This window comes from Mustela putorius, unplaced genomic scaffold (genome assembly GCF_011764305.1).
Source record: "Mustela putorius furo isolate JIRA1106 unplaced genomic scaffold, ASM1176430v1.1 tig00004007_pilon_pilon_pilon, whole genome shotgun sequence".
In the NCBI taxonomy this organism is placed as follows: Eukaryota; Metazoa; Chordata; class Mammalia; order Carnivora; family Mustelidae; genus Mustela; species Mustela putorius.
The window spans coordinates 3,520,071-3,542,641 of NW_025422145.1; the positions used below are offsets into that span (position 1 = coordinate 3,520,071).

General features: G+C 48.5%; 1 protein-coding gene and 1 long non-coding RNA gene across 2 annotated transcripts in view; one reads left to right on the forward strand and one right to left on the reverse strand.

The window, feature by feature from the left end:
* Positions 1-22,571, reverse strand: part of BMERB1 (bMERB domain containing 1) — a 105,877-nt gene that overhangs the window by 18,195 nt on the left and 65,111 nt on the right. The window contains exon 2 of the mRNA XM_004750335.2: positions 21,428-21,551. Coding sequence (XP_004750392.1) covers positions 21,428-21,551 — 124 coding nt within the window. The remainder of the gene's footprint in view (positions 1-21,427; positions 21,552-22,571) is intronic.
* LOC106005590 lies at positions 797-19,073 on the forward strand. The gene is made up of 4 exons (XR_001179060.2): positions 797-942; positions 1,457-1,569; positions 14,458-14,708; positions 18,632-19,073. It is a non-coding gene; the product is annotated as an uncharacterized LOC106005590 (long non-coding RNA).

Sequence of the window (22,571 nt, forward strand, 5' to 3'; positions counted from 1 at the left end):
ACTTCTGTCAGCCCCTCCAGCCTTGGCTGTTGCCTCGCAGACACTCCTGAAAAATCTTTGCCAACATTCCTGAGTCAGAGAAAGAGCCTCACCTTTGTGAGCTATTTCCATGTCCTCAAACCGAATGGCTTGGAGATGACGAATGTGGGCATCTGTTTAGTGTTCTTGGATTAATGAGCTCAGATGCTGTCCCCAGAGGGAGAAGAAGCACTGAGACATCTCCAGGGAGCCCGTGGGCTCAGCTGCCTTTCCACATCCTGGCAGGGATCAAGGACCCAGACAGGTGCCTGCCACGGGCTTAGGTGACACATCTATGAGAGGGACATCTTTGTGAGGCATGACTGAGAAGTAAGCTGCCTGTTTGCTCCCTGAGGCAAGTTCAAGGTCTGGGTGTTAAGTGGCTTCTCCTTCAGTTGTAACCCTAACCCTACCCTTGTTTCTAGATGCGACCCTCTGTTCCCAAAAGAATGTCACCTCCCTGGAGCGCAGATGACTCTTCTGTCCCCTTTTCTAGACCAGCTCCTTTTTGAGTCAAAGGAAATTACTAACACTGAAAAAACTCCTCACACTGAACCGTGGGGGTCTGTACCCTTTTCTGTGTGCATGTTGCATGTCAATTAACAATTGACCTGAAAAAATTATCAGCAATATTGGTGAAGGCCTGGAAGGGTATTTCTGATCTTTTGTTACCGTATAAATACTCCCTTTAAAAAAAAAAAAATTTTTTTTTTAAATTTTATCACAGAGACTGCAGAAGCAGGGGAAGCTGGAGAGGGAAAAGCAGGCTCCCTGCTGAGCAGGGAGCCCAAGGAGGGACTTGATCCTGGCACTCTGGAATCATGACCTGAGCTGACGGCACTTACCCAACCGAGCCACCCCAGCGCCTTGGCCTAAACATTTTCCACAAAACATCTCAATTAACTCTTACCACGACCCTCCTAGGTGGGTACTATTATTATCACCCCTCCCATGATGTCAGGAACTTGTTCAAGGTCACGGAGTAGGTGACAGGGACTTGAACGTAGGCAGTCTGGTCTCTGCAGTGGGGAATATGCAGGTTCCAAGCCATACGGTGGGAGGAGTTCAGGGAAGACAGAGATCAGAGTAGTTGCGGGGGAGCAATTTTCTTAGCTCGAGGGCCACTTACAGGAGCACAACCTGGATGGTCAGGAAGAAGTGTGGGTGCCAGGTACTCATGGAAAGAGGGAAGCTCACTCAAATACTGATTCGAGAAAAGGGCGTGGTGTCCCCCGAGGATGTGGCCGTGAAGCATCCACCAGCACAGGACATCTTGGTGGGTCTGGGTTACAAAGGACGACCATGGGAGTCATCTTAGGTTCTAGAGTGACAGCATGGCCCGGCAATGGGTCTGTGCAAGCCAGTCTGGCAGATGTGGGGACCCATATGTACACAGCGAGAAGAAAGAGCACCCTCACTCTAAACTTTCTGTTCAAAGTACTCAGGAGACTTCGTAGAGGACAGGTTTGTTCATGAATCTTGAGCAGCGTGGACAAGCTATGGCCCACAGCCCAAACCCAGCCCACCGTCTGCTTTGGTACATTGCATGAGGTAAGAAGGGGTTTTTTATTGTTGTTGTTCTGTTTCTGGGTTTTTTGGTTTTTTTGTTTTTTTGGGTTTTTTTTTGTTTTTTTTTTTGTTTTTTTCGAGAGAGAGCATGCACATATGCGGTGGGGAGGCGGGCAAAGGGAGAGGGAGACTCTCAAGCAGACTCACACTCAGCGTGGAGGCCCGCAGGGGGCTCCATCTCACGACCCTGAGATCACCACCTAAGCCAAAACCAAGAGTCAGACACTTAACGTGACTGAGCCTTCCAGCCGGCCCTTGGTAAGAATGGTTTTTACATTTTTAAATAGCAAAATATCAGAAGAAGAATAAAATTTCCGGACACATGAAAATTACATGAAATTCAAAGTTCAGTGCCTATAAATAATGTTTTACTGGAACTCAGTGATGCCCATTCGTTCACGTGCTGTCACTGGCGGCTCTCGCTTTACAGCAGAGGTCATCGGAATAGAGACCGTACTGTGGCCTGCTGGACTCTCAGATTTTTACTGGCTGGTTCTTTGTAGAAATGTTTTGTTGCGTCCTGATCTTCAGAAAGAACCATGCATTAATCAGAGACTAATCAAGTTGCGGGGGCTGGAAGAGCCCTCAGCTTATATGGATGAAGAAGCCCAGAGAGGGAATATTGATCCTGGATGCATTGATTTGCAGACTTATCTAATAAATCAGTCATCCAGAAAATACTAAGAGCCTACTGTGTGCCGGGCTTCCTGACTCCGTTCTCACTTGCACCAGCCACTGAGGACCCAGGCCAGCCACCAAGGCCACGCAGCAAGCCAGTGGGGTTCTCCTGGGTCCTGCTGCTTTTCACTAACGGTCCAGCCCACTCTCTGCTCCAGGCTCCTATGGGGTATTGGGCTGTGCCCAAAGCATAGAAGGTTTGCCAACAGATTGCCTGCAGGCACCAGCTACCGTAATCTGGCAGTTTTTGCAACCATATTTGTCCTTCTGTGTGTCCTCTGTCTCTCTAAAGGAGACACAAAGTTCTGAGACTTCATTCCTTATTTGCTATGTTTGTTCCCCAATCTCCTACCAAGATAGAGCCTAGACTGAGACGTATGTTCTTCCTTGGACGGCTTAGCAAACTAGGAAGAGGAGAGGGGTTCTGGCCCGGGGTTTCTCTAATGCTAGCCCTGAGTCCCTTGGCTGAGTGGTTCACCAAGAATCAAAGATGTGGATAGGGCGCCTGGGTGGCTCAGTTGGTTAAGCATCTGCCTTCAGCTCAGGGCATGATCTCGGGGTCCTGGGATGGAGCCCCGCGCTGGGCTCCCTGCTCAGCGGGGAGTCTGCTTCTCTCTCTCCCTCTGCCTCTCCCTCCTGCTCATGCACTCTCTCTCTCTCTCTCTCTCAAATAAATACAATCTTTAAAAAAAGAATTAAAGATGTGGATAAAGATTCAGGCTCAAACAATGAGGATGGGAGGGGAAAAGAGAAGAGGAGAGAAGAGAGAAAAAGAATCACCATAAATGCCCAGTAACAGCACGTGGTTCCATGTATAATTTTCCACCTCTGCAAGGAAGAACTCAACAACCATTACAAAGCTATGGCCAGCCAACCTGCAAGCTTTTCTCAAGAGGACCTCTCAAGACAATACAGCCAACAGAGAATTGATGAGGGAAGATGCTAAGGGATTAGGGTTGCCAGATTTAGCAAACAAAAAACAAAAACCAGGGCACCCAATTGTATTGGATTTTCCGATAAATACCGGATAATTTTTAGTATGAGAATGGCTCAGGCAATATTTGTTTGGAACATACCTGCTGTAAAAACAGAATCTTTGGTTTATCTGAAATTCAGATCTAACATGGCATCCCGTGTTTTCTCTGGCAATTCTATGAGAAGAGGGAGGCCAGAGTTTCAGCAAGAGGTTCACTTCCAAGCCCAGGGGCGGGATGGGGGGTCGTTTTGGGCCGAGGGAAGTGGGAAGTGTCCTGAAGGCCTCAGTAGTTAGAGTAATTGCTGCCTCTTCTAGACTCATCTCTCCCCATGGCCATTGGAGAGCCCTCTGTTGACCGGTTTCTTGCAATGTGGGAGCCTGAGAAGACAGGGACGAAAAGCCTCAAGAAGAAATAGCAAATACGATATGTTAATTAAAAAAATGAAAAATTATTTAAAAAAAACACGAAATAGCAAATACAGCCCATGGGCTAATGGGCGGAGAAAATTGGGGACAATTGGAAAACTGCGTCAAGGGCTTTGAAAACAATTAAACTCTTGAGCCCACTGATTCCATTTCTAAGGTTTCATCCTAAAGAATTCATTTGTTTGTTTGTTTGTTTTTAAGATTTTATTCATTTATTTGACAGAGAGAGAGAGATCACAAGTAGGCAGAGAAGCTGGCAGAGAGGGGGAAGCAGGCTCTCCGCTGAGCAGAGAGCCCGATGCAGGGCTCAATCCCAGGACTCTGGGATCATGACCTGAGCTGAAGGCAGAGGCTTAACCCACTGAGCCACCCAGGCACCCCTAAAGAGGTCGTTTAAAGGGTACCATGAAAACTTAGCAGTGATTATGTGCAGGACAGCCTTATTTGCAATCACGAAAAACAAAAAGCAACCTAAGTATCCACCGGTAATAGCAGACTGCTGACTTACATATGGGATGTATGCATGACGGAATTCATAACACAGGCATTAAAAATGGCGCTCAGGAGAGATGTGATTGATATCAGAGAATAAACCATATAAAAATGGTTCACAAAGGTTAGGATCCAATTTTGCACAGTACCAATGCATAAATTCCATTCAAAATGTTACGATGATGATTTTGAAGGAAACTTTATTTCTTTCATTTGCTTCTCTTTATTTTAATTATTTTTTTCACCATATGCATGTATTATCTGAAGCCACTGTGATTGGAAAAGACGCTCGGTATGGTATCTTGATGACTTCTAAAGCGTTTTGTGTTTTGCAGGGTCAGGGTGGCCCAGTTGGTTAAGCAGCCGACTCTTGATTCTGGCTCAGGTCATGATCTCAGGGTCGTGGGATCGAGCCCTGCATGGGGCTCCATGCTCAGTGTGGAGTCAGCTTGAGATTCTCTCTTTCTCTCTCTGTCCCTCCTGCTGTGCTCTCTCTCTCTCTCAAATAAGTAGATAAAAAAAATTTTTAAGACATTTTGTTTTTGTTTTAAAATTACCACGGGACACCACTTTCTGCAGAGCCAAACCCTGCCAGCCTTGGGTCACTGTAACCATAACAGAAACCCCTCCATGGCCTTTTATCTCTTTGGCCTCCTCTGTAGCCAGGGAGAGCCCATTTGGGGCTAGCAGCCCACCTGTAGGTGTGTGCAAATCCTGACCGGCAGTCTTCAAGCCCATTCTCCCTTCAATCTTGCCGGGATCAGAGCACCTTCAACTCAGACTAATTTTTAAGCAGCCCCCAAGACGGCCTTGCCAATGCCTCCGGGCTTGGTCAGGTGCTCTTACACTCTCATTGCCAAGACCCCATGTCCTACCACTGTCCATCCACCTCCCCTCCCCCCACCCCCGATAATCACCTGGGCACTTGTATTTCTCCCTAAATCGCCCATGTGCACCCTTTAAAGCACCCTGCCTCCTCCCTCCATGCTTCTCAAACGTCACCTGTGCCTGACACATGGCAGTCAGCCTGTGATCAAGAAAAGTAGGCGGGCAGGCGGGCCCAGAGTACACACAGTCCTGGAATTTTATTAAAATGAGACCTCAAGACAGCGAGTGCAGGTGGAAATTTTTCCAAATCGCATGATAGAGACCTCAGGAGGGCAACAGCATTTATCAAAGGGGGTGAGTCACACCTCCCTGCCCCCCGCCGAGAAATCCAATTACATATCCTGCTTTGCATTTGGGTATCAATATTCTATTCTTGACCCCCCTCTGGGTGGCGCTGGGGCCCTCCTGCGCAGTCCTTTCTATCTGCTGAGGTCCCACCCGTGCACCAGCTCCTCTGCCAAACCTACTAGCACGTCTAGTACTAACAGCCCCTAGCCTTCACCTGAACACGGACCCTGGTCTGGAACTGGACCCGCACTGTCTAATTTAATCTATAGGGCAGGTATTATCATTCTTAACTTTATAGAAGGCTCAGAGAGGTTGAGTAAATTGTCCAATATCACACAGCTGACAAAGGACGAAGGCAAGATTTGCAAGGAGGCAGTCTGACTCCGGAGCCCTGACAAATGTCACTGCAACACACTGACTAGAAGTGCTCCACAGACACGCCAGCTTGTCCCGTTCTGCCCCAGGACCCCCGCCCTTTGTCCCATCCCTGCCATTAGGAGCCTCTTCAAATGCCTTCAACAAGGGTCAGCTCCAAGATGTAGGGAGGCCACATTCCCATATCTTTTATACACTGTATTGTTAATAATTGTTCTGTTTTATTGTTAGCTACTGTTAATCTCTTACCGTGCCTAATTTATAAATGAACCTTTCTCATAGGAATGTATGTCTTAAGAAAAAGCATGGTATACATGTAGAGTTTGGTGGTCTGTGTAGTTTCAGGCCTCCACTTGTGGGTCTGGGAAGTATCCCAGTGGAACTATCATAAAATATATTTGGTCTTTGTCCTTGGCTACTAGCACAGAGCTCTTAAAACCCTGGGCGGAATTTCCCAAGGGAAAGGAGTGTCTTTTGTCATTCCTAATGATCCCCTTGAGAACAAACGCCCGAGTTCCTGCCAATGAGGTGATCAGAGTGGAACTACATGTTAGTGTCATGTAGGGGCTGGTCTACCAGAAAGACCAAACCTGTGATTAGAAGGTGGGAGTTTTCAGTCCCTCCCTCCCGCCCCAGCCTCGGAAGAGAGAGAGGAAAGAAATGCAGACTGAGTTATAAAAACGCTTGAACAGTGAGATTCAAGGAGTTTCTGGCTTGGTGGACGCACATGGGCTGGGCAGGCTAGGGTGCCTGGAAAGGGTATGGAAGCTCGGCATCACCCCACCATCCCTGTCTTGTGCCCTGTCTTCCATTTGGCTGTTCCCGAGTTGTAGCCTTCAAAATACACCAGTCAACACAAGCAAAAATGCTTTCCTAAATTTTCTGAGCCAATTTAGCGAATTATCCAATCTAGGGGGAGGGATGTGGGAACCCCAAAATTGTAGTTGGCTGGACAGAAGTGTAGGTATGCCCGGTAGTTGTGACCAGCATCTGAAGTGAGTGCAGTCTTGGCAGGGAATGAGCCCTTTAACTTGTGGGATCCGACCCTAACTCCAGGTAGGTGGTGTCAAAATTGAATTAAATGGTTGGATATTCCTCTGGGGTCAGAGAATCAGAAAGTTGGTATGGAAGAAGGATGTGTATTTGCTCAAAAACATCAAACACTAAACCAAAGAGTTACAGAGAAGGTAAGCAAATTTCGCAAGATCACAGAGCAGGTGACTGGCTCCCCTGGGATATCAGCTCTTACCCAAACAAAGTTCTTGACCTTCGATCGCTCCAGGAGGCTTCCTCTAGCTGTTGCTGACTACGTCACATTCCCCAGCAGCACTTGGTCCTACAGCCAAGATCTCAACCCAGGTACCATCTCTAAGTCTGGTGCTGGTTCAGCCCCAACACTGAACCCCTGACCACACTGTGTTTCTCATTCACCGTGCCAACGCAGCAAGAGGAGAGGTCCTCTCCAAGTTTCTCAAGATGGCTCAATGTGACAAAGGAAAAACCAGACAGAGAGATGGCAGACGACAGATGGCTGGAGGACTGACTCCTCCAGGCAGTTAATGATGCCCTGGGCAAGTCTCCCTGAATTTAATCCGAGATCATCACAGCCTGAGACATATCCTCTCTAAATTGTCCTAGCAGCAGGTGGAATTTCCCCCCAGAATCCGAAAGGCCAGTCCTAGCGCGTCTAAGAGGCAGCACCAGCACCTGGAGACAAGGAGCAACAGCGGATAATCACCCTCTGCCAGGGGAAGGCGGGTGCAGAGGTCCCTTTTCATAACCTGGTCCAGCTCACCAAGCTCTATCTGGGGAAACCTCACGGGAAGCCAAAATGTTAGCTTATTCAGGCATTTTCTAAAGTGCTGCTTTCAAAGTGAAAATCAGATCTCATTTTATAATTGCACTATTTCTGTCCCCGGCCAAACTCGAGGTCCTCGACTCCCTCCTGGGGTCACAGAAGGCATGGATAAGCTTTCTCATGACTACATCAAAAATGCTTACAGGAGCTGGGCTCTATACTAGTTTTTTATGCACATTCATTCATTTATTCTTCATTCCAAAGGGTGTGAATTATATTTGTACCGGTTTTACAGATGAGGGACTCAAAGCTTAAAGTTTCCGCAGTCCGTCCATGGTAAGGCTGGGAGTGACTCCCTGCACCACCGGCTCCAGAATCCACATTGATCCTATTCTATTCTGATCCCCCAAATCCCTTTGCAGTTTGGTAAAGAAGCTCAGAAATTCCCCCTCTGCTAGCTCTCAGCTCGCTTACTTGATCTCTTGAAAAAATTAAAAAAAAAAAAAGGAGACCGTGTCTTGGTTTTTCGAGGGCAAACACAGGTAGGCCATGGAGCAAGTTGAAAGTGACTGTCGCTGAATGATTATATATTCGGGTTCTGGTGATAAGCTTTTAGAAAGCTAATTGTTGTGAGTTTCTCGATAAATACGGCACCAGGTTCAATTAAAGGCCTAATCAGTGTATTTTGATAACGGACACGAGGATGAAGACAACAGATGGCTTTGGGATTTTCATGAGCCACGAGAGACCACAAACATACATTTCATTCTGATTCTGATCACGGTTAGAAGCAACTGGAAAGAGAGGTACCTACTGCCGTTCCAGGAGCCATGCTAACACTGGGCAGATTTTACACTTTCAGACTGAGGCCAATTCTCATCAAGAAAAAATTAGGGAAAGAAAATAAGATGAGTCTCTTCTGGAAAGGCTCTGGATGTGTGTCAGTCAGGGCTCCTTCGGGAAAGCAGAACCACCATGAATTATGGGGCAAGGGATACACGGTAGGAACTGGACTTCTTACCATCGTGGGAGGAGTTGGGGACACGCAGGTCTGGGAGGGGTGGCGGAAGACCAGAGGAGTCACCAGCCTTATGAGAAGCCAGGTACATACAGCCATCAAGGTGGGGCTGTAGAGGGAAGGCAGGTGGAGGGGTCTTTGGGAGGCTGTTGTTTTGGCTTCCAAGGGTCTAAAACATGGAGGACTGCTGTTGGTCAGCAGGGCCAGCCCTGGGGATGACAAGCTGGCTGGGAAGTCGGCGAAAGTCAGGAGGAGCCGGAACCTCCATGCCTTCTCTATCTGATTGCCTCCTCATCCAAACATGGCGGCCCTCAGTGAATCAACACTGCACTTCCTGTCTGCCTCTCGGATCTCCCACCTTTAACCCAGAAACAGACAAGGAATGGGATTCTGGGGTTCCTCACTGAGCTATGGTTTCGACAGACCCTCCCAGCATGGGCTAGAAGGAACAGAAATCGTCTCAAGCTCATCTGATGAAAGATAGTTTAACCAAAAAAAAAAAAAAAATGGGGAGAAATGTTATCACTTTGACAGCTGGTGCCCAGATTTATCTTGGGGAAGAAAGAGTTTTTGCTCAGAATCTTAACTTGACAAATAGCTGGGGTAATGTGTCCAAGAGCCTAGGTGTCTTTTGGCACAATGGGTTTTTGGAAGCAGGTGAAGTTTCTCTGCGTGAGACTGAAAGGAAGGGTGCACCTGGGTGGATCAGTCAATTGAGCATCTGACTCTTGGTTTTGGCCCAGGTCCTTGATATCAGGCTCTATGCTCGGCATGGAGTCAGCTTGAGATTCTCTCTCTCCCTCTGTCCCTCCCTGAAACATATCTTTAAAAAAAAAAAAAAAAAAGGGCACCTGCGTGGCTCAGTGGGTTAAAGCCTCTGCCTTCAGCTCAGGTCATGGTCCCTGGGTCCTGGGATCAAGCCCCATATCGGGCTCTCTGCTCAGCGGGGAGCCTGCTTCCTCCTTTCTCTCTGCCTGCTTCTCTGCCTACTTGTGATCTCTGTCTGACAAATAAATAAATAAAATCTTTAAAAAAAAAAAAAAAGACAGGAAGGGGAAGTTGTCTTCCTGGGAACGGAGAGGTCTGAGCTAGGTGGATGAGCCAGGGCCCTGGAAGTAGAGAAGGGCCAGGAAAAAGCAATTGCTTGGTACAAGATGCCTAAAAGGAGCCCATTAGCTGAGAATGTCAAGCTGGGTTTTTAAATAGCTGTGAAGGGCTCAGTGCAAGCCCTTTCTGGATGTTTAGTTAGACAACTCCTCGAATGACCTGTGGAAGTAGCATAGGGCTTTGTCCTGTTCTGTTGTTATGGAAACTGGTGAAGCATCCAAGTCACCTACCCACGCGGATGGGTTCCAGGATGCAGGGAACCAAGCCTGGGGGCAGAGAAAAGCTGAGCAGGGAAACCCTGAAATTCACTAACAGCACAGTGGAAGATTTGGGGTTTCCCCAGGCTGCGGCCACACAAGTGTGAGGCCTTTCTCCAAGGGTCCGGACAGCAGACACCCAGGGGGTAAGAAGATACAACATCCTATAGAAAGGCCCAGTTCAGCTGAGCTGCTTGGGGACTGGAATGGGAATGTCCTAGCCGAGATCGTTCTCTGCTTTCCGAGACGACAGTGTCTCTTGTTTGCTACCCTGAGGCGGCTGTGCTATCCTTCCTTCCTTCCCAAAGACGGGCTTTCTGTGCTCCTCCACTGACTTCGGTTTGCAGGTCCCTCACCAAACTGGCCCAGTCTCCCTGTATCCCAAGGAGAGAGACTCTGAGTCAGTCTGGACCAGTCAGCTCTGGCCTGCAGAGGGGTGTAAGGAGAGACAGAGACCTTAAGAATTGAGCAGAGTATCCTGGCACTCACTGTCCCTCCTCTCCATCACCCATCTGAAGCTTCTGTATCCTTCCCGGGAGTCATGCATTTTTTAATGTCCTCCCCCAGATGGCATTAAGACAGAGCTCTCATCTACACGGTTCATTCCCACGTTCCCAGGACCTGACCCATGGTAATAGCATAGATGCCGGCTGCATGAAGGAAGGAATAAATCAACACTTGAACATCCCCCAGGTGTGGAAACTCAAGATCTCCCAAGTCTCCCACTTTTTACAGCTCCAAGTGTTTGGGGTGCCCTCTCTCAAGGCTGAGATGGTAACCTGATTCGCCAGCGGCATCTGTGTTTGGTCCCGGTTGCACAAAGAAGAAACAGACTCCCTCTTCTACCAGGCAGTCCTTCAGTTGTCTCGAGACACATCTCAAGTGCCCCTGAGCCTTCTCTCCAGTCTGAAATTCCTTGTCATGGAGGAGAGCTTCAGTCTACCTTCCAATCTCCCTCCCTTCTCCCGTGCCCCCTATTCAAGATAAATAACTGTACAACTAGTAACCAAGAGTGCGGGCCCAAAGTCTGCTCTTACAAAGGCATCTGTTCTTTTCCAAACTCGATTTCTTCTGGAAGCAAAGGGAAGTAACATTTCCTGAGTACTAACATTGTGGCAGGCACTGGTCTGGGCACTTCATGTATAAATGACTTCCTCTACTCCCCATAACCACCCTGTGCAATGTTGGAGCCATTGCCGTTTGACACGTGAGACCGCTGGGGCTCAGAGAGGTTAAATATTTGACCAAGACTAAACAGCCTGTTAAATGGCAGATTTAGAGTTCCAACGTACGTATAATCTAACCTAGAGCAAGTATAGGTCTCTCCCTTGATCAGAAGGCCATGCTGTCCAAGATGAGGACACCCAGAAGTGACAACACAGGCTTTTTTCCCACTGGCAGAACCCCAACTAGGAGTGTCTTGGATTGACTTCATATAATTCAAAACACCTGAGGATTTTAAGGGATGGAGGAAAGAAAGACCCAGAGTGGGTCAGAATTCCAGAAGGAAAAAAAAAATCCACGTATCTGATCATTCAATGAATAGTAGCCAATTAAATAAAGTGAAAGATGTGAATCAGGATATTTACATTTCTTGGAGGATGAGGGCCAGCAAAGCTCATGGACGGCACACCCTCTAAGCTGTTTGTACCTTCCGTCCTTCCTTTTCTCTGTGGGCATCCTGCCTGGGAAATATCAAGGGAAGGCTGGCTCTCATGTGAAGAGACAATGTGGAAATGAAGCCAGCCCAGTCCAGCGTTATCTGATTCCATACGCGCTAAGGAAAAGCTGAACCCTCCGCTGAGATCATCAAGTGATACTGCCGAGCCCTTCTCAAGTTCTGCTGCCATTCAAATCAGCACTGCTCCAGAAACACGCAGTGAGAGTGAGAAAACCCTTAATTGTCAGGCCGCCGTGTGTGCATTACCAAGGCGCTCCCTCTCCCTCTCTCTGTCTCATAAGATGCCCCTTCTTTGGGAGATTTCAAAAAATAATGAGAATTTAGCATAAGATCAAGCAATGTACATTCTCCATGTAGAGAGCGCCTTCCCCTCTGCTCAGCTCAGCCACGGCCCTATCTGTCACCATCGTGGCCACGCTGAGACTCCAGCTCCATGCTGAGCCCCAGTGCCATTTGCTATCTGTCTCTCCTAATGTGGCCTGCTGGAGATAATGTCTCTCAGAGATATGATGGCCTAATCCCTGGAAGCTAGGAATATGGGGGACGTTGCAGGTAGAATTACATTAAGGATCTTGAGATGGAGAGATTTCCCTGGGTTATTTGGGCGGGTTCTAAATGTACTCACAAGCAGCCTCATAAGAGGGAGACAGAGTGAGATTTGGGTGGAGAAGAGGGAGGAGATAGGATGATGTCAACAGAGAGAGATTTAAAGATTCCCTTCTGCTGGCTTTGTCGGGGGCAGAAGGGCCCACCAGCCAAGGACTGTGAGAAACGCAGCTCTAGAAACTGGAAAACACGAGGAAAAAGATTCTCCCCTGCAGCCTCCAGGAGAAGCGTCGTCCTGCAGACGCTTGATTTCAGCCCAGTGATGCCGATTTCAGACCTCTGGTCTCCAGAAGTGTAAGAGCATATATACGTGTTATTTTAAGACACCACCTCTGTGGGACTTTGTTACAGCAGCCATGGGAAACTCATACACTTTGCAAAGTGTCTACACGGCAAGTTGTGTGTCATGCTGTCATTCCGCTGGAATGCTATGAACTGGATCCACCATCTGTCTAACCCTCGCAGGGCCAGGCCCCTCTCACTACCTGGACTTGCCAGCCCCAGGGGAGCCCTTGCAATGGGTCAGGCACTGGGAGAAGCGGGAAGATGAGCTCTTGTTCATCGATGATGTAAGTATTCACTGTGCACCTGCTCTGAGTTTGGGCACGTGCTGGGAGTGAAAACAGATCAGCCTCTGTTCTCAGCAAGGCCAGTGTCTGGGAGGAGAAGGACAGTGAGCACATACTCATGCCAATGCATGGAGGTCTAAGTGGAGGGAAAGTCTTCTACGAAAAGGAAGGTGGTTGGGGGATAACACTGGACACAGACCGGGAAGTCCTGGGAAGGCTTCCCTTCTCTGGATCTGAGCTCTGGAGGGAGAGGGAAAGTCAACCAGGCAAAGAGGATGGTGGGAGAAGGGGTCCAGGCAGAGGGAACAGCATGGAAAATGGCCTCAGTGGCAGGAAAGGGCGTGGAGTGTGCGCGGGGTGCAGATCAGGGGTAGGGGCTGGGGCGAAGGAACGATGAAGGTTGAACAGAAAGCAGAAGAGACAGGAATGGACCTGGCGTTATCAGGTAGGCTTGATCACACTAACACATTCTGGAACGTGTTTAAAACTGGGAGCGTGGTCTGATTTACATTTCCAAAGGCTCCCTCTGGCTGTGGTACCCTGGTCCGGAGGGCAGCTGGGTAGAAGGCTTGGAGGTTCTTGAGATCAGGGACACAGGTGGGAATGTGCACTTGGGTGTTGGCCATGACGACGGAGGAGGAAAGTGGACAGTTTTTAAAACTACTTTAGGGGGTAAAATGGACTCAGTTTGGGAATGGATTGAATACGCAAGGCGGCAAATTAGAAGGAGTCAAGAATGATGTCTGACTTCAGCATTTGGCATTTCCGTGGTAGATGGTGGTGCCGGGCCGCTTGCAGAGCTGCACTTGGTGGGGGCAGGCCTGGGAGGTGGCGCGGGGATCATGAGTTTGGACCTGGACATACTGGGTTCGATGTATCTGAGACATTGATGCAAAGATATCAAATATCATAAACTTGCTTCCGTTTCTTAGCATTTTTCTTTTAAAAAGGGTCAGGTAGGGGTGCCTGGGTGGCTCGGTCACCGAGAGAGAGTGTCCGAGAGCGAGTCAGTCTGAGAGTTTCTTTAGGGCAGTACTAGATTGATGGAAATGTACAACAGTGCGGATGCTTTCCAATAGAACAGCCATTAGGCTTAGTCGATGAACGAGCCCTTGAAATGTAGTTGCGCTAATGAAGAACTATACTTTTCATTTTATTTCCATGAATTTAAATTGAAATAGCCACATGGAGCTTGGGCTTGCCCAGTCATAACAGAGCCGCTCCAGGGTATCCCCAACAGAGAAACTACTGGTTGTGGAGTAAGTACATGCTCATTTTTACTAGGTAATTCCAGATTGTTCTACAAAGTGCTAGAGCCAATATCCCTTCATCTTAATGAGCCTTTGCCAACTTCCTAGGTCTTTGCTATCCAGAGAAAGCATCCAGATGGAAGTTTCTGAAAATAAACAGTGCTGTGGTAGTCAGGATTCTCCCATGGAACAGAAGCAATAGGAGATTTGATTGACTGATTGAGCGATTGATTATTTCATTATAAGGAAGGGGCTCACTTGATCATCAAGGCTGAGAAGTCCCAAGATCTACCGTCAGTCACCTGGAGAAGCGGGAGCACCGATGGTATAGCTCCCGACCAAAAGCTGGCAGGCTCAAGCCCCAAGAAGAGTTGATTTTTCAGTTCAAGTCCACAGGGAGGAAAAGATCAATATCGCAGCAGGCAAATTTCCCGCTTTCTCAGCCTTTTTGTTCTTTTCAGGCCTTCAGTGGGTTGCACGAGGCCACCAGCTCCGGGAAAGGAAATCTGCTTTACTCCGTCCACTGATCCAAATGTCTCGTCTCACCCAGAACTCCCCGCATGGACTCCCCAGAATAACGTAAAACCAAATGCCTGGCGACCCCACAGCCCGAGTCAAGCTGACACATAAACTTCACCATCACAAGAGCCTACTGTTGTGATCTCCGCGAGCTCCCAGCTCACCAGCACACAGGATGCTCAGACCCTCGGAGGTAAGAGAACCAAGTCCTGGATGGTAAGACTGTCTTGAGTTCCCAGGGAGAAGAGTTTCCTTTCCTGAAGTGTGTTCTGACTGCAAAAGGCAACTTGGAACAGCAGACACTTGTCGAGTGGGGGACATAATCTTTCTCCATTTGATCAGCCCAGTTTCCCACGCCCATCCCTACCTCCTGGCATGCTTAGAACTTCAGGAGGATCTTTCCACTCAGAGGTCCAGCCTGCAATGTCCTCCATCCTCTCTCCTTCTCCCTCCATTTCCCTACCCCTCCCTCTTTCCTTCCCCCCCACCCCGAACTCCTCAAATCTGTGCACATTTTGTCCAAAAAAAAAAAAAAGCTTTTCAGATCTTCTGCATTGAGAGCATCTCTTCCCACCTGATACCTACAGTGGCTCTGTCAACAGTGACCTGTTCTTAGAGGATGCTATTTAAAACCCGGAGTGCAACGGGTGTGAGGCAGAATTCCCGAACGTGGCTAAAATGTGTCAAGTTACATAAACGCACAGGCTTCGTTTTGCCCTTGGATTGAAGCTCTTCCTAACGGACTTGAGAATCGCCAGCTCGTTGAAGACCAAAAAAAAAAAAAAAAAAACCCAATGCAGGTGTATAAAACATTTAAAAAAATAACACGGGTGATAATAAAGTCAAGGCCCCGGGGTGGAGCTGGTCTTACTGGTAGAGAGCCGCTCTCCAGCTTCCCGGGGAGAGGAGCTTGTTCTGGGTGTTCTCTGGGGATGACTCAGCACCCTGATCTCCTGTGATCTTTCAAAGCATGGCGTTAACAGTGAAAGGGAGGATTTGCTTATTTCCTTAGGAGGAAAAGCCACCTACTTTCAGACGCGTCCTCTCTCTTCATCTCCGGTTGTCTTGCTGCCAGAAAAGCGTAGATGCCCCACTGTACAGAGGGAGAAACTGAAGCTGAAACACAGCTAAAAATCTGCTCCAGGGCCACACGGTTGGTTACAAGTCGAAATTGGGGTTCAGGGGCGCCTGGGTGGCTCAGTGGGTTAAAGCCTCTGCCTTCGGCTCAGGTCATGATCCCAGGATCCTGGGATCGAGCCCCACATCAGGCTCTCTACTAAGCAGGGAACCTGCTTCCTCCTCTTTCTCTCTCTGCCTGCCTCTCTGCCTACTTGTGATCTTTCTCTGTCAAATAAATAAATAAAATCTTTAAAGGAGAAAAAAGAAAGAAACTGGGGTTCAAAGTCAGTTGAGAGACCCCCATAGCATGGTGGTTGGGATGGACGCTGGACCTAGAATACTTGGGAGAAACCAGTATCTGCTACTTAATGAATGCTGGGCAACCCCAGGCAAGTTACGCGACCTCTCTGTGCATTAGTTTCCACGTCCTCTATAAGATGAGAAGTAGCGGGGTGGGACGTGGCTGCTGCCTACCTCTATAGTTGTGGTGAGGATTAAATGAGTCAATGCACATGAAATATTTAGAATGCTGTTCAGCCTAGCAAGTACTCGGAACGCTGCTGTTCACAACCCATGCACCTTCTATCCTACCCACTGGACTCCCTGCCATCTGGATCCTAGGGCTTGACCTCTCCACCATGCTGATACTACTTAATGAAACCAAGTGACTGGGGTTCAGGCCGTGACTCTGGAAACAGCAGAAAGTGAGTGCTATGCCCCTGAAATCCATCCTGCACAAGCCCGCCTTCCCTCCCCACTGCGCGGCTGACACTCCCTGATTAAAACCCAGGGCAAGCCGAGAGACAGAGCACGCTATCCCTTTTATGAAAATCCGGCAAGCGGGTGTAAAATGAAGATAACCACCCTCTGCCCCTGCTCAGAGGCGGAAGATTCTTAATTATCTGAAGCCCAGAGAAACGGCAGGGCTGGGATTGTTCGGAGACGGCAGGAGAGCCCAGGCAGGCGAGCACGGGCTGCTGAGTTAGGAAAAGCTAATGGTGTGATTCAGTGCCTGGAATTAAAGGTGAGAACAGGAGTCTGAGCTTGGCGACAGTCCAGGCGGGACAGGCGAGAGGGAGTGGTAGGGACCCAGGGCAGCGGCAGAGGGACAGAGGGACGGGAGGCGGGTTACGGAGGGTCACGGAGAGAACAAAGCGGACTCCAGGCTTTACCTCCCGGACATTTGCTACCTATTACAGGGGTGTGTTTGTGATACGGAGGGGTTTACTGACTCATTCACAGGAAGCTCATAAAATCACCAAACTTCATGTGGGAGAGCTCCAGCTGCCATGTAGCAATCTGTAAACCAGAGGAGACGCTGAGGAAGGTGGAGAAGATAAGTTGCCCCCCAAGGTCCACTCATAGCCCTTCCCCAAGCCTGACCTTGTGGCTCTTAATCAAGGCGAATAGGGGGTTGCCCTGGGGAGCCTGGATGACTCAGTGGTTTAAGCCGCTGCCTTCGGCTCAGGTCATGATCCCAGCATCCTGGGATCGAGTCCTGCATCGGGCTCCTTGCTGGGCAGGGAGCCTGCTTCTCTGTCCACCTCTGCCTGCCTCTCTACCTGCTTGTGTGCTCTCTCTCTCTCTTTCTGACAAATAAATAAAATAAATAAAATCTTTAAAAAAAAATAGGGGGTTGCCCTGATTCGTCCTTTCATTAGTAGGTACTTTTCATAGATGGTGTGATCACGTGTGCTCAGGGCTGGCCCGCTGGAAGGGCTCACTGAATGTTGACTGCTGTGCCCCCTGAGAACCTTGTAGAGCACTGCCAAGAATTCCTGGGAGGTTGACTTGCAAACCTGACCATCTATCTAAGTTAGAGCTCATCATTTTAGGTTCCAAATAAATTGCTTCTCTCCAGAGAAAGAGTGTGGAAAATTTCTGATGGAGTCCGGTTCACTGAGCCTCCCTCAGTAAAATCCTTTCCATTTCTACCACACTTAATTCAAGATGGCGGAACAAGACAAAACCCAACGTGGGATTGCACAATTGTGGGATTGTGGGCGTCCAACGAGGAGTTTGTCCTCACATTCTAGAAGTGCTGGGCAAAGGAGAGAGGGAATAAAGAGTAAACAGCAGTTCTTCTATGCTCTGTCATGTGCCCAAGGTCATCCACTGAGGACACAGGAGAGCCAGGACAACCCCTGACTCTACTTCTCCTGAATCCATGCTAGTTCCCCGAGGATTAGGTGAATCTCACTCTTCTACTTCCTCACCATCCTGGCAAGAAGAGAGGTTGAACCAGCAAGACAAGAACATGGAAGTCCATGAAAGAAAAATGTTAAACATTGGGGGTGTTGGGGCAGCAGCCATTGGGCCCATTCATAAAACAATCAATACAGCGGGAGACAGTAAAAGTGAGAAGACACTGGCAACCGTGAAATGTGGTCTGACTCCCATGGTCTCCATAGGAGCCGATGGGTATTAACTTGATTACTTTGGAGCAGGTGTGACAAAACCAATCTCATCCTGGTTATTACAGCTACAATCCTTGGGACAGTTTCAGTCAACGGCTGTCACCTTCCTGTCACTCAGAGCTTCCCCGCCTGAGCCTGAAAATGCTTAGTATGGTCTGAAATTCTGTTTCCCTCTTACACTGTGCCAGGGGCCCTCGTGTGTGTGTGTGTGTGTGTGTGTGTGTGTGTGTGTGTGTGTGTGTGTGTAGGGAAGTTGTTGGGAAAGGATGGAATGTGTGTGTGTGTAGGGAAGTTGTTGGGAAAGGATGGAATATTCTGCAAATATTAATTGCCCTAATAAATGCTAAGCCCTATTCAAGAGGCTGAGAAGATGGAACAGTGAGGAAGATGAAAAGGTTCCTACCCTTGTGGTGTATACTCCGTAAAGGATTTCCATCCTTCCTCCCCACCCCCATTCCTCCCTTCTCTCATTCACTCACTGAATCAATACTCTGGGATCACTGACTCCTAGCTCAGCTTCTGATTAGCTAATGCAACCGTGGGCAAATTTTTTAACCTCCGATTTTCTCTTTTCTAATAGGGACGGGAGAATAGGAGCCCTATAGCTGTGTGAAGGCCTGGCTCCGAGAAAGAGACAGGAAACTGAATTCAAGAATGGCCCCCACCTGGCCTGCTAGCCCTGTTCAGGTCTGCGTGGGCAGTGATCTCCATCCTGTGGTCCCTGGGTCCATCGCACACCTCGGAGATTGATAAGGTGGGTACACTTCCAGGCTGGGCCTGGTGGGGGAGCTGTTCAGTAGATCCCACTATTGTCTACAGGCTCCTAACAAGTCTCCCCATTCCCTGGGGGCCCGGGAGCGGGTCCCTTCCCTGGAGAATGGCACTGAGCCCCCTCTTAGGTCCTGACTACACTGACATCCTTCTGTATCCTTTGAATAACTTGGTTTATTCCAGTATCTACTGAGGCATGGGTGGTACAGTGGTGAGCCTAGCTGCTTTCAATTTATCCCTAGGTGGGCACGATGGGGAAATTCAGTGAGTCAAGAATGTCAGGCCATGCTTGGCCCAGAGCTGGACCCTACACGCTAGTCGTTCTTGTCATTGCGTGCTCATGTGCCAGGCTTGGGCCAGATGCTGGGGATAGTGAGCATGCGCACAATCACACGGGGTGCAAAGGTCAGTAAATGCAAAGTGACGGCCATTATTCCTGCAGTCCCAAGAGCAACCTTTGCTCCCTCTTGAGCACCCGGGGAGCCTGAAGGGAACTCAGAGGTTCTCCGTCTTTTCTTTTCTTTTCTTTTCTTTTTTTAAGACAGAGAGCTCACCTGAGAGCAGAAATTTGGTAGAGGGAGAGACAGAATCTTTTTTTTTTTTTTAAAGATTTTATTTATTTGAGGTGTGGGGGGGGGGGCAGAATCACACTCCCCGCTGAGCAGGGCAGCCAATATTGAGCTCAATTCCAGGACTCTGAGGCCATGACCTGAGCCAAAGGTGGATGCTTAACTGACTGGGCCACCCAGGTGCCCCAATTAAAGGTTATATGTTAAGTAATAGAAGAACAGTCATAAAACTGTCCGTCAGAATTAACAAAGACCATCACTATCAGCATAGGTCATTTTTATGAACGGGGATTAAAGGTAGAGAGGAGGAAGACAGACTTAATTCGCATGTACCGGCACACCTCGAGATCCCGCATTTTTTAAAAATGGAAGGTTCCGGGCTTCGGTGGAAGAAGTCGGTGCAGATGTGGCTGTACTAGCAAGAAAACTGGAATGAGAAGTGGAGCCGTAAGACAGGACTGAACTGCTACCATGTCTTGATAAAACTTTCAACAGATAAGGAGCTGCTTCTTGCGGACGAGCAAAGACGGGATCAGGACTGACTCCAGTCCTCAAGGAGCATCACAGGCCGCAGAGAAATTGTTCTTGAAAAGAAGAATCCATCCATGCAACAGACTTCACTGTCTGCCAAAAAAAAACTCACCTGACTCACTTTATAGCGAGTTCTGCTTGACTGCAGGGACCCGGAACCGAACCCACAATACCTCTAAGGCATACCTGTATTATTTAGAGACTGTGATTATCCCCAACTCTCTTGCTGCCACTGAACTATCAACCATTCCATACTTCTTGGGTTTTCCCTTTGCCCGGGGTCCGTCCAGAAGGAGGGTCTGCACGGAGATGTCAGCATTGCCCCATCCTATGCGTGGATCCTGGCTGTTTCTCTCTACTCGTTTCCATGGGGTGACTCGACCCATTACTAGCCTCTCTGAGGGCTGTCCCCGAGAATCTGTGTCTAGTTCTGTGGTGTCCCGCGCAAAGACCCAGAACTTTCCGCCACTCCTCTGTACTTGGGTGATCCACAGGCACCTGAAACTCCTGCCCGGTCCTGGCTATCTTGGGGGTTGGAATCACTGACTTAGTCAAACACCTGGTCTTAGTCAATGCTTCTCCCACACAACCAATCCTTCCTCAAGTTCTTTTGAAAAACGAAAACCCGAAAACCCCCAAAAACCAAAAAACAGAAAACCCACGAGGAGGAAGGGATTGTTTCTCCACATTCATGTATGTATTAGTTTCGCTTATCCCCAGATCAAAGGGAAGGTGTTTTTTATTCGTATTTTTATTGCATAACGGGCCTCAGTGAAATCAGTGAAAGAAAGAATGGAATATGTACCTTCCAGCGCCCACCCAGAAGGTGTGATGCTGCTGCTTTTTCCAGTGCCGGTGACCCCAGGAGAGGTATTATCATTTTCCCCCATTTCACAAGTCAGGGAAATGAAGCTCAGAGAGAACCTGCCCCCAACTCTCCCAACTTTCTTGGATCTCTTAACTCTCTGAACCCAGAGGCTGTGCTCTTAACGACACTGACACGTACCACCACTGGGTCCCCGTGTCTGCCTATCTCTCTTCCCTTTTCTCTTCTCAGAAACAAACATAGAAGCAGCTTGGGCTCTTGGAGTCTTTGAGTCAGACCGGCTTGAATTCAATCCCAACTTCAAGGTCTTGTTTAAAAATGAAGGCTCTTTGGGGCACGTGGGTGGGTCTGGTCAGTTGAGCCTCCAGCTCTTGGTTTCAGCTCAGCTCATGATCTTGGGGTTGTGAGATGGAGCCCTGCACTGGGCTTTGCGCTCAGCACCAAGACTGCTTAAGACTCTCCCTCTTTCTCCCTCTGCCCCTCCCCGCTCATGTTCAACACCCCCCCCCAAGTAAATCATCAATCAATCAGTCATAAAATGGAAGACTCTGATACCCATTCCTCTAGGCAGTTATATATACATAAAGCCTTTATCCCAGCGCCTGGCCCCGGTAGCTTCTCTGGGGGTCCTCCCCTCCCCGCCACTTCCTTTTCTCGGCCACCTCCCCGAGGCACTCACATAAACCTGAGCTCAGACTCCCGGCGGACCAAGACTTCCCGGAGGCGCTGAATTTTCGCCATCTCCAGCTCTATCTCCTCGGGCATCATGGTTGTCTCTGCCATGGAGATGATGTCCAGCTGATCTGCGCAGGAGACACGAAACGTGGGTGTCAAGAACCCAAGGCCACCCGGTTTCTGAGGACCATCCTTGTCCTCGGTCCAGGGAGCAGCCTAGCCCCAGCTCCCTGGGCGCACCCCGAGGGCATCCAGATGGCCCTCTGAGCCACACCTGTGCATTTAGGAGTCAAACCTTTGGAAACCAGAAAACACGCTTTCCATGGGAATCCTGTTAGGATGGCACGGGGAGGCTCAGATGGGCTCACCAAACCTGCTCGCGGGTATCTGTGTGGCTTTACGGTCCCTGCCTGGTCCCAGCTCCTGAGCCTCTCTTTGTCCCTTGTCCCAGCTTCAAGGCCAAGGGCAACTTCAGGCAGAAAATCATTTTATTATCATTCTTTTACAGCAATACTAGTATCTTACAGGAATACTAAGTAAGGTAAGGAATAGTAATAGGAAGAATACGAGTTTGTTGTAGAAAATTCAGGTCATACAGTTAGGCAAAATAAAGGAATGAAGGAAAAAGTCATCCATACCCCCACTAAGAGAACCCCAGAGAGAATCACAATCTACATGTTGATGGAAATTCTTCCTGCCTCATATTTATTTGATGTACATTCTTCCCATATATATATGTACATATATATATGATCATTTATTTTATTTTTAAGAAGATTTTATTTATTTGACAGACAGAGATCACAAGTAGGCAGAGAGACAGACAGGGGGTGGGGGAAGCAGGCTCCCCGCTGAGCAGAGAGCCCGATGCAGGGCTCGATCCCAGGATCCTGAGATCATGACCTGAGCCGAAGGGAGAGGCTTTAACCCACTGAGCCACCCAGGCGCCCGTATATATGATAATTTATATAATTAGAATAACTGTATATTAGAATAACTATATATCATATAACTATATATGATAATTTATATGATTAGAATAACTAGATGATTTTATATTATATATGCGGTATGCATATTTAGGGTAATACATCTGGGTTTTTTACACGCTTTCCTGTGGGACAAAACGGAATTTCATTGCAAATGAA